Source organism: Populus alba, chromosome 4 (genome assembly GCF_005239225.2).
Source record: "Populus alba chromosome 4, ASM523922v2, whole genome shotgun sequence".
NCBI lineage: Eukaryota > Viridiplantae > Streptophyta > Magnoliopsida > Malpighiales > Salicaceae > Populus > Populus alba.
Window position 1 is genome coordinate 14709167 of NC_133287.1, and position 13009 is coordinate 14722175.

At 35.3% G+C, this 13009-nt stretch overlaps 1 protein-coding gene across 1 annotated transcript; it reads left to right on the forward strand.

Moving 5' to 3' along the window:
• Window positions 1-694: 694 nt before the first annotated feature.
• On the forward strand, window positions 695-3205 carry LOC118050748 (nuclear intron maturase 1, mitochondrial). The gene has a single exon (XM_035061193.2). The coding sequence runs from the start codon at window positions 912-914 to the stop codon at window positions 2934-2936; it is 2025 nt and encodes a 674-aa protein (XP_034917084.1). The 5' UTR covers window positions 695-911; the 3' UTR covers window positions 2937-3205.
• The last annotated feature ends 9804 nt before the right edge of the window (window positions 3206-13009 follow it).

Genomic DNA, 13009 nt, shown 5'->3' on the forward strand with positions numbered 1-13009 from the left:
GGATATGGACCCAATCCCTTGATCTGGACACGACCCAATTCTCAACCTGTTTGGGTCTGACCATGGACCTAAACCCCTAACCCATCGTGGGTTCAGACACAAACCCAACTCTTTGGGTTCGAACATGGCCCAATCCCTAACCCCCTTGGGTCCCGCCACAGACACGGACCCAGCCCCCTTAGGTCGGGACACGAACCCAGCCCCCAACCTGCTTGGGTCCGGATATGAACCCAACCCATCCCTTAACTCGCAATCCCCTTGGTTCCGAGCTGGGACCTATCCCCTATTTCCCTTGGGTCCCCACTCGACCTAACTTGCAACCCCTTTAGGGTCACGAACCCAACCCTCAAACCCCTACTTTGAATTATAATAAAAATAATAATATTATTAATTTTATTACAATTCTAAATATTCATATTAAAATAGTATTATTTTTGTTATAAATGTTATTATTTTAATTATAATTAATAGTATGAATATTTAAAATATTATTATTTGTATTATTAATATTATTAGTTTTATTATAATAAATATTATTAATAAAATAATTAATAAATTTGAAAAAAAATAATTATTATTAATATTAAAAATAATTATTTTTATATTATAAATTTTTATAATATTTTTTATAAAAATAAAAAATAAACTCGTTGCATAGCGCGTTAACCCAACTAGGGAGTATATGACCTGCGAAGAACGAGGATACTGCCTACGTATGCCACAGAGTCAAAACGACAGACCCCAATTAGTTATTCAGCCCGCCAAGTTTTCATCTCCAACACAACCGCACGGAAAATGTCATTGAGAACAAAAATCAAACACCATCAGTGCCACAACCACCATCTCAGCAAACCCAATCCTTATCCCTATCTCCCTCGCTCTCTCTTTCATTAAATCCATATACCAAAGCAATGTCATTGAGACAAAACTTCAAACAGCTTCCCTTCATTAAATCCCACTCTTTGTTTCGCACTTTCTCTTCCTCCTCTTCTCACCAAGACCCATATTCTGTCCTCAAAGAAGACCCAATAGATATCTGCACTTCTATCTGGGTCAAATCCTTCTCTTCACCATCAAACTTTACTTTCTCTAACCTCACTGGTTTCCTCTCCAAGCCCGACCTCTGGGCCCTAGCTTACCAACGTTCCTGCGCTCACGTCACCGGCAAGTTCCCTCCTCGAAACGCACTTCCCTCCCATGCTCTCCATTCCCTTTTCTCACTTCAAACTGCTGTCGTTCACAACCGCTTCAAATGGAACGACAAGGCCAACCAGATCCTTCGCAGCCCCAATGATAAGCCTTCAACCAAACTGGTTTCCAAGAGAAAGCTCAGTGCAATGATGGAATCTGATGATCCGTGCTTCCAAGACCGGGTTGTTCAGGAGATGCTTCTGATGGTGCTTGAACCTATTTTTGAAGCACGGTTTTCGAGGAAGTCTCACGCGTTTAGGCCCGGGAGGAATGCACACACGGTAATTAGGACTATAAGGAGTAATTTTGCTGGGTATTTATGGTTTTTGAGGGGTGATTTGAGTGAGATACTAGATGACATTGACGCTGATGTTGTAATGGGATGTGTTGAAAAAGTTGTTAGAGATAAGAAAGTGTTGAATTTGATAAAAAACGCGCTTAGATCGCCGGTTAGGATTCGAGAAATGGGCAATTATGGTGAAAAGTCGAGGAACAAGAAAAAGAGGAAATCTACGAAGAAGAAGATTTTGAATGAGAATGAGCCAAAACCTGACCCTTATTGGTTGAGAACTTTCTTTGATTTTGCTCCTGAGGAGGCGGCAAAGATACCCACTTATGGTTATTGTGGGATTTTGAGTCCATTGCTTGCTAATGTGTGTCTTAATGAATTGGATCAAATGATGGAGGAGAAGATTGTTGACTTCTTCAGGCCAAATAAGCTTGATTCTATATGGAAACATTCGATTGATGATAGGTGTCATAACCCTTCTTGGCCAGAGTTTGTTCCATCTAGTGGAAAAGAGAAGACTAGGAAAATGGAATACATTCGATATGGGGGTCATTTCTTGATTGGCGTTCGAGGGCCTAGAGAAGATGCAGTGCAAATTCGTAAGGAAATTATTGAGTTCTGCGAGAGGAAGTTTGGTATCAGGCTGGATAATTCAAAAATTGATATTGAGCACATTACTAGGGGAATTCAATTCTTGGATCATATAATTTGTCGCAGAGTGATATATCCTACACTTCGTTATACAGGGAGTGGAGGCAAAATCGTGAGTGAAAAGGGTGTGGGGACTCTGCTTTCAGTTACTGCTTGTTTGCAGCAATGTATTCGCCAATTTAGGAGGCTTAAGTTTGTCAAGGGTGATAAGGATCCTGAGCCATTGCCTTGTACTCCAATGCTTTACTCAGGTCAAGCCCATACTAATGCACAAATGAATAAGTTTCTCGAGACTATGGCAGATTGGTATAGATACGCTGATAATCGAAAAAAAGTTGTTGGGTTTTGTGCCTATGTGATTCGTAGCTCGTTGGCTAAACTTTATGCTGCTAGGTATAGACTAAAATCACGTGCAAAGGTTTACAAGATTGCTTTACGTGATCTTAGTCGGCCATTGAGAGAGAATAGTAACAATTCTGCTCCTGAATACTCTGATCTTTTGAGAATGGGACTTGTTGATGCAATTGAAGGTGTTCAGTTCTCCCATATGTCTTTGATTCCAACTTGTGATTATACTCCATTTCCAAGGAATTGGATTCCAGATCATGAGCAGGTTTTGCATGAGTATATCAGATTACAAGACCCCAAATTCTTTTGTGAATTGCATAGATCAATAAAGCGTCAAGGTTTGAGTCTGCCTCAAGATGAGATATCTGAAATTGTGTGGGATTACAAGACTCTTGGAGTTCGAAGGTACCAATCTAGTGGTGAAAATGAGCTCAACAATGGACTGCAGAAAGTGTGAGATGTCATGAATTATTGTGTGATGTTGGTGAATTAATTTAAGTGATGAAATTAAACTCCTTGGAGGATTGACTCTCGTAATGTTGCCTAAGAGTTTTCCCTGGGCACTGTCAATTCTTCATTAAAACATGTGCAGAAGCGAACAAAATTTTATCTTGGATAGTCTGGCCTTCCTTGATGAAATTTTCATCACGTTATCTTCAATGATTACCTTGGAAGAGGTCAATTTTGTAATTTTCATATGAATACGAATGTGACTTTTTTTTTTTTTTTTTTATATCAATTAAATCGTTCTATGGTCTAATTAAATGAATTTAGTTTTGAAATTATGATACAACTATAAAATCAAAAGAAATAAAATTGAAATGTAAAATATAGAGAAAATTATGTCTAATCTTAAATTCTCAGTTATTTTTATTTTGGTTAAAAAAATTATTTTATTTATTTTTTAATTTCTAGCTTTGTTGAGAATGAAGAAAGAAAGTTGGTTGAAAATAGTGAAGATATAGAAAATTGTTGGTTTGGCTGGTTTTTGGCGGAAAAACTTGTTCTTCTTGACGATGACGAGTTTGATTTAATAAAAGAGGGTTCAATAATAATGGTTTTAAACCTTGATTTTGTTTGAAAAAATATATCATGGTTGGGAGAATTTTTTCTAATTTGATTTTATAGTTTTAGATTATTTTTGGAATTGTTAATTGGTTTATGTGGGTATAAAGAGTGCTTTGTTTTAAAAAAAAAATTTTTTTTGATGAAAATGAATTGAAAAATGTATTTTTAAGCTAAAAATCCCCCACCTTAATATTTTGACCACCATAATGGGGGTCAAATTCGCGGTAGCAATAGGTGATTTAAAAAAAAAAAAAACTCCAAACAAAATATTATTTATTCTTTAAAAAATATTTAAACATGGCTAAACATGTTGGCTTAATCTAAGCCCGAGTGCCTAGGCTTTTTAAAAAACTTAGGTGCCCTAGGCCATCCAGACATGCATGATTGGGTTGTATTTTTTTTTTTCTTGTGATTTTTTTTTGTTATTTTTTAAATAATATTATTTATCGTTAGATTTTTATGAGTTTTTCTTCTTTAATTTTATCCATTAATATTTGATTATTTTTAATTGATTTTCATAAATTATTTTAATTTGCTTCAACGAAATGATCATAATCTCATAAAATGCATCCACATAAAATAGCATAATTGATTTATTTTAATTTTTTAATTATCTTTATTAGCTCATTCTTCATCATTTTCCCTTTCTAAAAAAATCTTTTAACTATAGATCAATTAATTTTTTATTCTTGTTGGCTAGCTCGCTCAATTCCACCTATACTAATAAATAAAAAGTATATAAGAAAAAATATGAAATAGTTAAAAACATGCATGTCATAAATTTTTCTAGTGAAATACCCACTAAACTCTCCCCTAGTTATAGTCTTTACACTAAACAATTAGTATTTTATTATGTTATGGAATAGTGTAATTATTCACATAACAAATGCTCTACCTCAAACTAACTTAACTTTAACTTATAATGACCACTTGGATCCTTCCAAAATATGAGGCACTCTAATATTTTTTAGGGCCTGGATGTTAGGACTGCTCCTTTATTCTTCATAATACATCATTCTTTTTTGTAGTTCTTCATATGTTTTTCTTCTCTTAAGAAATCCTAAACATTAGACTTTTGTCTTGGAGGGAAAATATGTAGAACTAAGCTAGTCCATGCCTCTTGTTGGTATACCCATATAATAAGTAGTAGTATTTCAACATTAGTAATGAAGGCTCCTCAATAAGATTTTTTAGTGGAAGAATAAGCTATAAGCAAATCAGGATAGAAGATTCATACACATGTATAAACATATAGAAGGGTATAATAATCTTCATCCCCATGTATGATCTTTTTTGAGTTATTTGAGGATCCTTGCTCTTTCTAGAAAGACAATCTAGTTGTATACCCTTTTATCTAACTAAATATTGGCATACAATGACTATGCTAGGGTAGTTGTCTTTTAATTGATCTTTAAGTTATCTAATAACCATAGGAAGATATCTAGTCTATAAAGAGAGGTCTTCTGACCTTCTTTTGAGTTTTTCTAAAGGGTCCAAGTGTTTCCCCACTCGAGGTAGCCCTAGACCCACTAGCCTTTCTAGATAAGCCTACCATGATTAAATTCTCTAGAGAAGTGAAGAAAGAGGATAACTTACCAGAGTTCATGTGTCGGGTTCTAGTAAAAGCACTTTGAAACTCCTTAAAATGCTTTATTCATAACCTAATATTGCTCTCAAATTCCTCTGCAAAGGTTAATAATGAAATGTGACAAGTTTCTCTAACCATTTTAGGGTAGTTTATTGGAATTTTATTGTGTTCTAATGCTTGTTTTATGACCCTCACACAATGGTTTCTCTCTCTTATAAATTATATAGGCTTAGAAAGAGAGAACATGATAGTTAGTTTTAAATTTTATAAAAAGTGATAAGAGTAAGGGCAATATCAAGTTTATATACCTTTATATACCATAAATTGTGACACTTTACCTATAATTACATGCTTTACTAACTTGAAACACGACAACACCTTATCTATCAGTTTTGAATTGTAAAATTTAAAAGTTATAAACCTTTTGTCTCCCTCTCTACATGTTTGCATATTGACCTTTAAGACTCACATATGTGATTCTATTATAATAAAACACCAAGAAATGAAGCAACATATTTGTGTTTAGAGTCATGGTTTTGCATCTAGGGTATAAATTCAAGTTTTTGCATTATCCTAAACACAATGACTTAAGAAGACTACTAATAAATCTAACCTTTAGCATCCCCACTTCTTGGCCTAGCTTATAAACACCAGTAATGGACCTAAGATTGGTTTTCAATTGGGATCTATGATTGGGTCCAGGCTTTACCTTGACCTTTATATGGCTTTGGCATGAAATGCAAGGCAAAACCTATTACAAACCAAGACTAAAACTTAGTAGGTCAATTATCCCATCTAGACATCTTTTGCCTAAATAACATTAATCACTATAGATCTAGGCATTACGTAACTTGGTGGACTCAATTCACTTGACCTTCAAGGCAACCCAATTATCCTCACTAGTATAATCTTTAAGAAATCCTAGTCGGCCCAATTAGTATAACCTCCAAGGCAACCTAGTTGACTCAACTAACCTTATCAGTCTAACTAGTCCATAATGAGACTTAGGGTTCAATGTTATGGGTGCATCCTAAATCCAAAGATGTCATCCCTAGGTACATTATAGTCGAGTCCATTTTTCTTTATCTACTTTTTGAATGGTAAGTACTCGATATTGAATGCTAAATGATAATAATGTGACCCTCTTGCCATAGTTGGGCCCATATAACGACGTTAAGGTGTGCTTCTACAGAGCATAACTACCTCTCATACTTCTTTCTCAATCATAATCTAATCATCAACCATTAGAGGATAATTATAAATCTTGTGTTTACTAGTGAAAATGTTCAACTAAAAAATAATATATATATATATATATATATATTAAAATTATTTTGAGTATCTTAGTTAAAATATAGGGAAAAAATAAATAAGAATTTATACAAAAAAACTCAAGTGATTGTGGTTTTTGATGAAAATACCATGTAAGGTATACAATGAGTGGCACTGTTACAATTTTGGAGAAAATCCTTCTCCTTTGATAATAAAACTCGTTGACCATAAGACTTAGAAAATTTTGGTTTTCCTCCTTTCTTCTCCAAAACTACTTGAAGATTTAGGCATGGGAGGATGAGTAGGTGATTTCTATCCATTATATAAAATCAATATAGGAAGATTTAGAGAGAGGGAGGGGGGAGATTGGAAGCTTGGGGAGTTAATGGGGGAAAGTGTGAAAAATTGAAGAAAGAGGGGAAAAATTTGGAATCCGTGCAATAAACACTTTCATTCCTTGCTACTTTTTTATTCTCTTCTTCTTCTGGTAATTACAATATTGCCTTGCTTAATAAGATGGGTTTGAAATTGGAGTCCTGTCCTCTCTTCTTTGCAGTAGGTGTAAGGAAGCACGACACCATTAAACACATTCTATAACTCAAAAGCATGTTAGGTTTTTTTGTTTTTACAAGCACAACTTATCAAGGAAAACCAAATTGATCTAAGAATCCCACTAGTGAGACTAGGAAACGGAGAAGAAATAAGTTGTGAAAAAGTTGAAACTGCTTTGAGGAAATATGTTCGATTCACCTTAGCGATCCAAGCAAGTGATGGACACTGGCCTGCGAAATTTTCTGGCCCGTTATTTTAATGCCTCCATTGGTACGTCCAAATAAATTCTTAATGGTGGATCTATTTTCTTAGCTAGCTTCTTAAATTATTGCTGTTACAAAGGTGCTATATATTGTTGTAGATCATGGTCCTCTACCTTAGTCGAAGCCTTCATATCGTTCTATCTGTTAAATAATATTTATGTAGTCTTATTTATTAAGGGTAGAATAATACTTTCAATTTAGCCTATATATACTTTATTTGTATTTAGGTTAAGTCAATGCATTCATAATATACAGATTATTTAGAATTCTAGCCTCCTTTTTGTGTTTGATCTTAATAAGTTTAACATGGTATCAGAGCTGGTTTTATGAAACGAGGCTTAATCCTAAATACAACTTCGCGGATCCATAAAATAATTTTTTTTGGAGTGATATTTTGTCTTCCGCTTCTGCAAAATTAGGTATTTCGACAGTTTTTGTAATTATTTTGGTATTTCGATAGTTTCTGCAATTATTTTGGTATTTCATCTTCCTTTTAGCTTCTGCAATTTGGTATTTGTGTTTAGTTTTTGCAAATTTATTTTGTGTTTTGGAGTAATCGTATAATTTTGAGAAGATATTTGTTTAGTTTTCTGCAATCTCTATTCAGTTTCTGCAAATTGGTATTTAGTTTTCCACTGCTTTTGCATTCTGGTTCTTTGTGACTGTTGATTATGGCTACTGAAAGAGATGATTCGCTTCAGTCTGTGAGTGTGAGGTTGGATGGGAAGAACTATTCGTATTGGAGTTATGTAATACAAAATTTCCTTAAGGGTAAGAAGATGTGGGGGTATGTTAGTGAAACTTATATAATACCTAAGAATATTGAAGAGGGGGATGTTGTTTTGATAGATACATGGGAAGTAAATAGTGCAAAGATTATTACTTGGATCAACAATTATGTTGAGCATTTGATAGGTATGCAGTTGGCGAAGTATGAGATAGCAAAAGAGGTTTGGGATCATCTACAAAGGTTATTCACACAATCAAATTTTACAGTGCCTTTTAAGCCATTCTCTAATCATCAGAATAAGCCTTACATAAGGGTTGGCTTCAATGAGTGTAGTTTTTGTAAGTAGAAAGGTCATTGGAAGGCTTAGTGTCCTAAGTTGAGACAACAGAATCAAGCTTGGAAGTTTGACAATCAGTCACAATCTAATGCTCATAGACCACCTTAGGGTTATAAACCACCACACCACAATACTGCAGCAGTAGCTTCCTCAAGCTCTATTACCGATCCTAATATTTTGGCTGAGTAATTTTAGAAGTTTCTCTCCTTGCAGCCACAAGCAATGTTCGTTTCTTCTTCCATAGGTCAGTTGCCTCATAGTTCCTCAGGTATGTCACACTCTGAATGGGTCTTGGATTCTGATGCTTCTCATCATATGTTTCCAGATTCTTCATCTTTTACCTCTATGTCCCCTTTGTCCTCCATTCTTATTATGACTACTGATGACACTCGTATGCCCTTAGCAGGTGTTGGTTCTGTTGTCACACCTCACTTGTCTCTCCCTAATGTTTATCTTATTCCAAAACTCAAATTGAATCTTGCGTCTGTTGGTCAAATATGTGATTCTGGTGATTATTTAGTCATGTTTTCTGGTTTGTTTTGTTGTATACAGGATCTGCAGTCTCAGAAGCTGATTGGGACAGGCCGTAGAGAGAATGGACTATATATTTTGGATGAGTTAAAAGTGTCAGTTGCTGCTGCTGCCGTTGCTGTTACTACCGTTGGTTTGTCTTCCTTTCGTTTGAGTCTTTCATCTTCTAGTTTTTATTTATGGCATTCCCGTCTAGGTCATGTTTCATCTTCTCATTTGAGATTTTTGGCATCCATAGGAGCTTTAGGAAATTTGAAAACTTGTGACATTTCTGATTGTAGTGGATGTAAATTGGCAAAATTTTCCGCCTTACCTTTTAATCAAAGTATTTCTGTTTCTTCTTCGCCTTTTGATTTGATTCATTCTAATGTATGGAGACCTTCTCCTGTTGCCACAAAAGAAGGGTCTCGATATTATGTCTCTTTTATTGATGATCATACTCGTTATTGTTGGGTTTATTTAATGAAACATCGTTCTGAATTCTTTGAGATATATGCAGCTTTTTGAGCTCTTATCAAAACTCAACACTCTACTATGATTAAATGTTTTAGATGTGATTTGGGTGAGAAATACACCTCTAATAAATTTTTCCAATTGCTTGCCCTAGATGGAACCATCCACCAAACTTCTTGTACAGATACTCCTAAGCAAACTGGTGTTGCTGAAAGAAAACATAGGCACATTGTTGAAACTGCTTGTTCTCTCTTGTTGTCTGCCTTTATTCCTATTGAGTTTTGGGGAGAAGCTGTTCTTACTGCTGTAAGTTTAATTAATACAATTCCATCTTCTCATAGTTCGGGTTTATCTCCTTTTGAAAAGTTATATGGGTATGTTCCTGATTATTCCTCATTTAGAGTCTTTGGTTGTACTTGTTTCGTTCTTCATCCTTATGTAGAATAAAGCAAGTTATCCTCTCAATTCGTTATTTGTGTTTTTCTAGGCTATGGTGAAGGGAAAAAAGGTTATCGTTGTTTTGATCCAATAACTTAGAAACTTTATGTGTCTCGTCATGTTGTCTTTTTTGAGCATGTACCCTTTTCTATTCCATCCACTACTTATAACCTGACTAAATCTGATGTTATTAGTATAGATCCATTTTCTGAGGATTCTGATAATGATATCTCTCCCCATGTTCGATCAATTTGTACTCATAACTCTGTAGGTACTGGTACTTTACTCTCTAACACACCTGAAGCTCCATTCTCATCTATAACCCCTCAAGCTTCATATGAGATTGTGGATCCACCTCCACGTCAGTCTATCCATATTTGTAAGTCTACAAAACTACCAGATTTTGCTTATTCTTGTTATTCTTCATCATTTACTTCCTTTTTAGCTTCTATTCATTGTCTCTTTGAGCCCTCTTCCTATAAAGAGGCAATTCTTGATCCGCTTTGGCAGCAAGCTATGGATGAGGAACTTTCTGCTTTGCATAAGATAGATACTTGGGATTTGGTTCCTCTACCTCCTGGTAAGAGTGTTGTTGGTTGTCGTTGGGTGTATAAGATCAAGAATAATTTTGATGGGTCTATTGAGCGATACAAAGCTAGGCTGGTTGCAAAAGGATACTCTCAACAGTATGGTATGAACTATGAGGAGACATTTACCCCGGTTACAAAAATAACTACTATTCGTACTCTTATTGTTGTAGCTAGGGCTGTTCACGGTTCGGTTTAGACTACAAAAACCAACCAAACCGAGTAACTTAAATTTTGAAAATTTTAAACCGAACTGGACTGAAAACCGGTTCAAACCGAACCAGTTTGCTTCGGTGAAATTCGGTTTTTTTGCCATAAAACCAAGAAATCCAATCCTATCATATATGGGTTTTTTTTCAGTTCGGTTTAGCCAGAATCTTGTTCAAATCCTGCAAATATAGCAAAGCAAAGCCTCAAAAGTTTTAGCATCCTGATTAATAAGAATATTTGTTGATAAAGAAATTTACAAAACAAAAGAAAATGACAAACTAGATTGTGGAGGCTAGCTTTCTCCCATGAGCATCGGTTGTAACTTGTAATCACACTTTTCACCCACCAATCCAAAGTTGCACATATAAAATTAATATTAGTTTTTACTATGGAAGTCTTTTTTTAGCTCAGCAGCCAATGCAAACAACACTAAATATCAAAAGCACTTTGACTGTCTCTATTCTTCTTTACCCATTTAACAAGAAGACGAACCAAATCTTCATGACAACTTGCATAGAAATAAAGAGAAGCCAAAGAGATGGAGATGTTGATTTTTGTTTGGCTTGCGCAGAAGAGATATGGGTTGTGCAGAAGAGATGGAGATGTGCACAGAAATAAAAAGAGAAGCCAAGGAGATCGAGATGTGCGTTTTTGTTCAGCTTGCGCAGAAGAGATGAAGATGATGCACATAAATAAAAAGAGAAGCCAAGGAGATGGAGATGTGGGTGGATGACTTAGCTTTTGAGTTTTGAGATGGAGTGGAGGGTGGCGGTTTTTTGTGTTATCAGTTTTGAGATGGATAGTGGAGGGCAGGGCAATTTGTTAGGGTTAGGTTAATTGCAGTATTTATACCCCTTTTGTTTTTATAGTTGGGTCGGTTCGGTTCATCGGTTTCAGTTTTAAAATCAAAACCAAACCGAACCGGCAAGATTTTATGGTTTTACAAATCGGTTTTTCATCTCGGTTTGATATTCTCGGTTAATTTTTCTTCGGTTTTCTCGGTTATTCGGTTTTTTTGAACACCCCTAGTTGTAGCTTCAATTCGTCAATGGCATATTTCTTAGCTTGATGTTAAAAATGCCTTCTTGAATGGAGATCTTCAAGAAGAAGTTTATATGGCACCCCCTCCTGGTATTTCACATGACTCTGGATATGTTTGTAAGCTTAAGAAAACATTATATGGTCTCAAACAAGCACCCCGTGCTTGGTTTGAGAAATTCTCTATTGTGATCTCGTCTCTTGGCTTTGTTTCTAGCAGTCATGATTCTGCTCTTTTTATCAAGTGCACTAATGCAAGTCGTATCATTTTGTCTTTATATGTTGATGACATGATTATTACTGGTGATGACGTTGATGGTATTTCAGTTTTGAAGACAGAGTTGGTTAGACGATTTGAAATGAAGGATTTGGGTCATCTTCAATATTTCCTGGGTATTGAGGTAGCATATTCACCTAGAGTTTACCTTCTTTCTCATTCAAAATATGTTGCAGATATTCTTGAGCGGGCTAGACTTACTGATAACAAGACTGTTGATACTCCTATTGAGGTTAATGCAAGGTACTCTTCTTCTGATGGTTTACCTTTGATAGATCCTACTTTATACCGCACTATTGTTGGGAGTTTGGTATATCTCACCATTACTCGTCCAGATATTGCATATGCTGTTCATGTTGGTAGTCAGTTTGTTGCTTCTCTTACTACTGTTCACTGGGTAGCTGTTTATCGTATTTTACGATATCTTCGAGGTATAGTTTTTTAGAGTCCTTTACTCTCATCCACCTCTTCCTTGGAGTTGCGTGCATACTCTGATGCTGATCATGGTAGTGATCCCACAGATCGCAAGTCTGTTATCGGGTTTTGTATCTTTTTAGGTGATTCTCTTATTTCTTGAAAGAGCAAGAAACAATCTATTGTTTCTCAATTATCCACTGAAGCAGAATATCATGCCATGACATCTACCACCAAAGAGATTGTTTGGTTACGTTGGTTACTTGCTGATATGAGAGTTTCATTTTCTCATCCTACTCCTATGTATTATGACAACCAGAGTTCTATTCAAATTGCTCACAACTCGGTTTTTCATGAGCGAACTAAGCACATTAAGATCGATTGTCATCTTACTCGTCATAATCTCAAGCATGACACCATTACTTTGCCTTTTGTTCCTTCTTCCTTGCAGATTGCATATTTCTTTACCAAGACGCATTCCATCTCTCGTTTTCGTTTTCTAGTTGGCAAACTCTCGATGCTTATAGCTGCCGCAAAACTCTCGATGCTTATAGCTGCCGCATTGTGAGTTTGAGGGGAGATGTTAAATAATATTTATGTAGTTTTATTTATTAAAGGTAGAATAGTACTTTCAGTTTAACCTATATATATTTTATTTGTATTTAGGTTAAGTCAATACATTCATAATATACAGATTATTTAGAATTCTAACCTCCTTTTTGTGTTTGATCTCAATAAATTTAACACTATCACCAGAACACAAGAAGGAAAT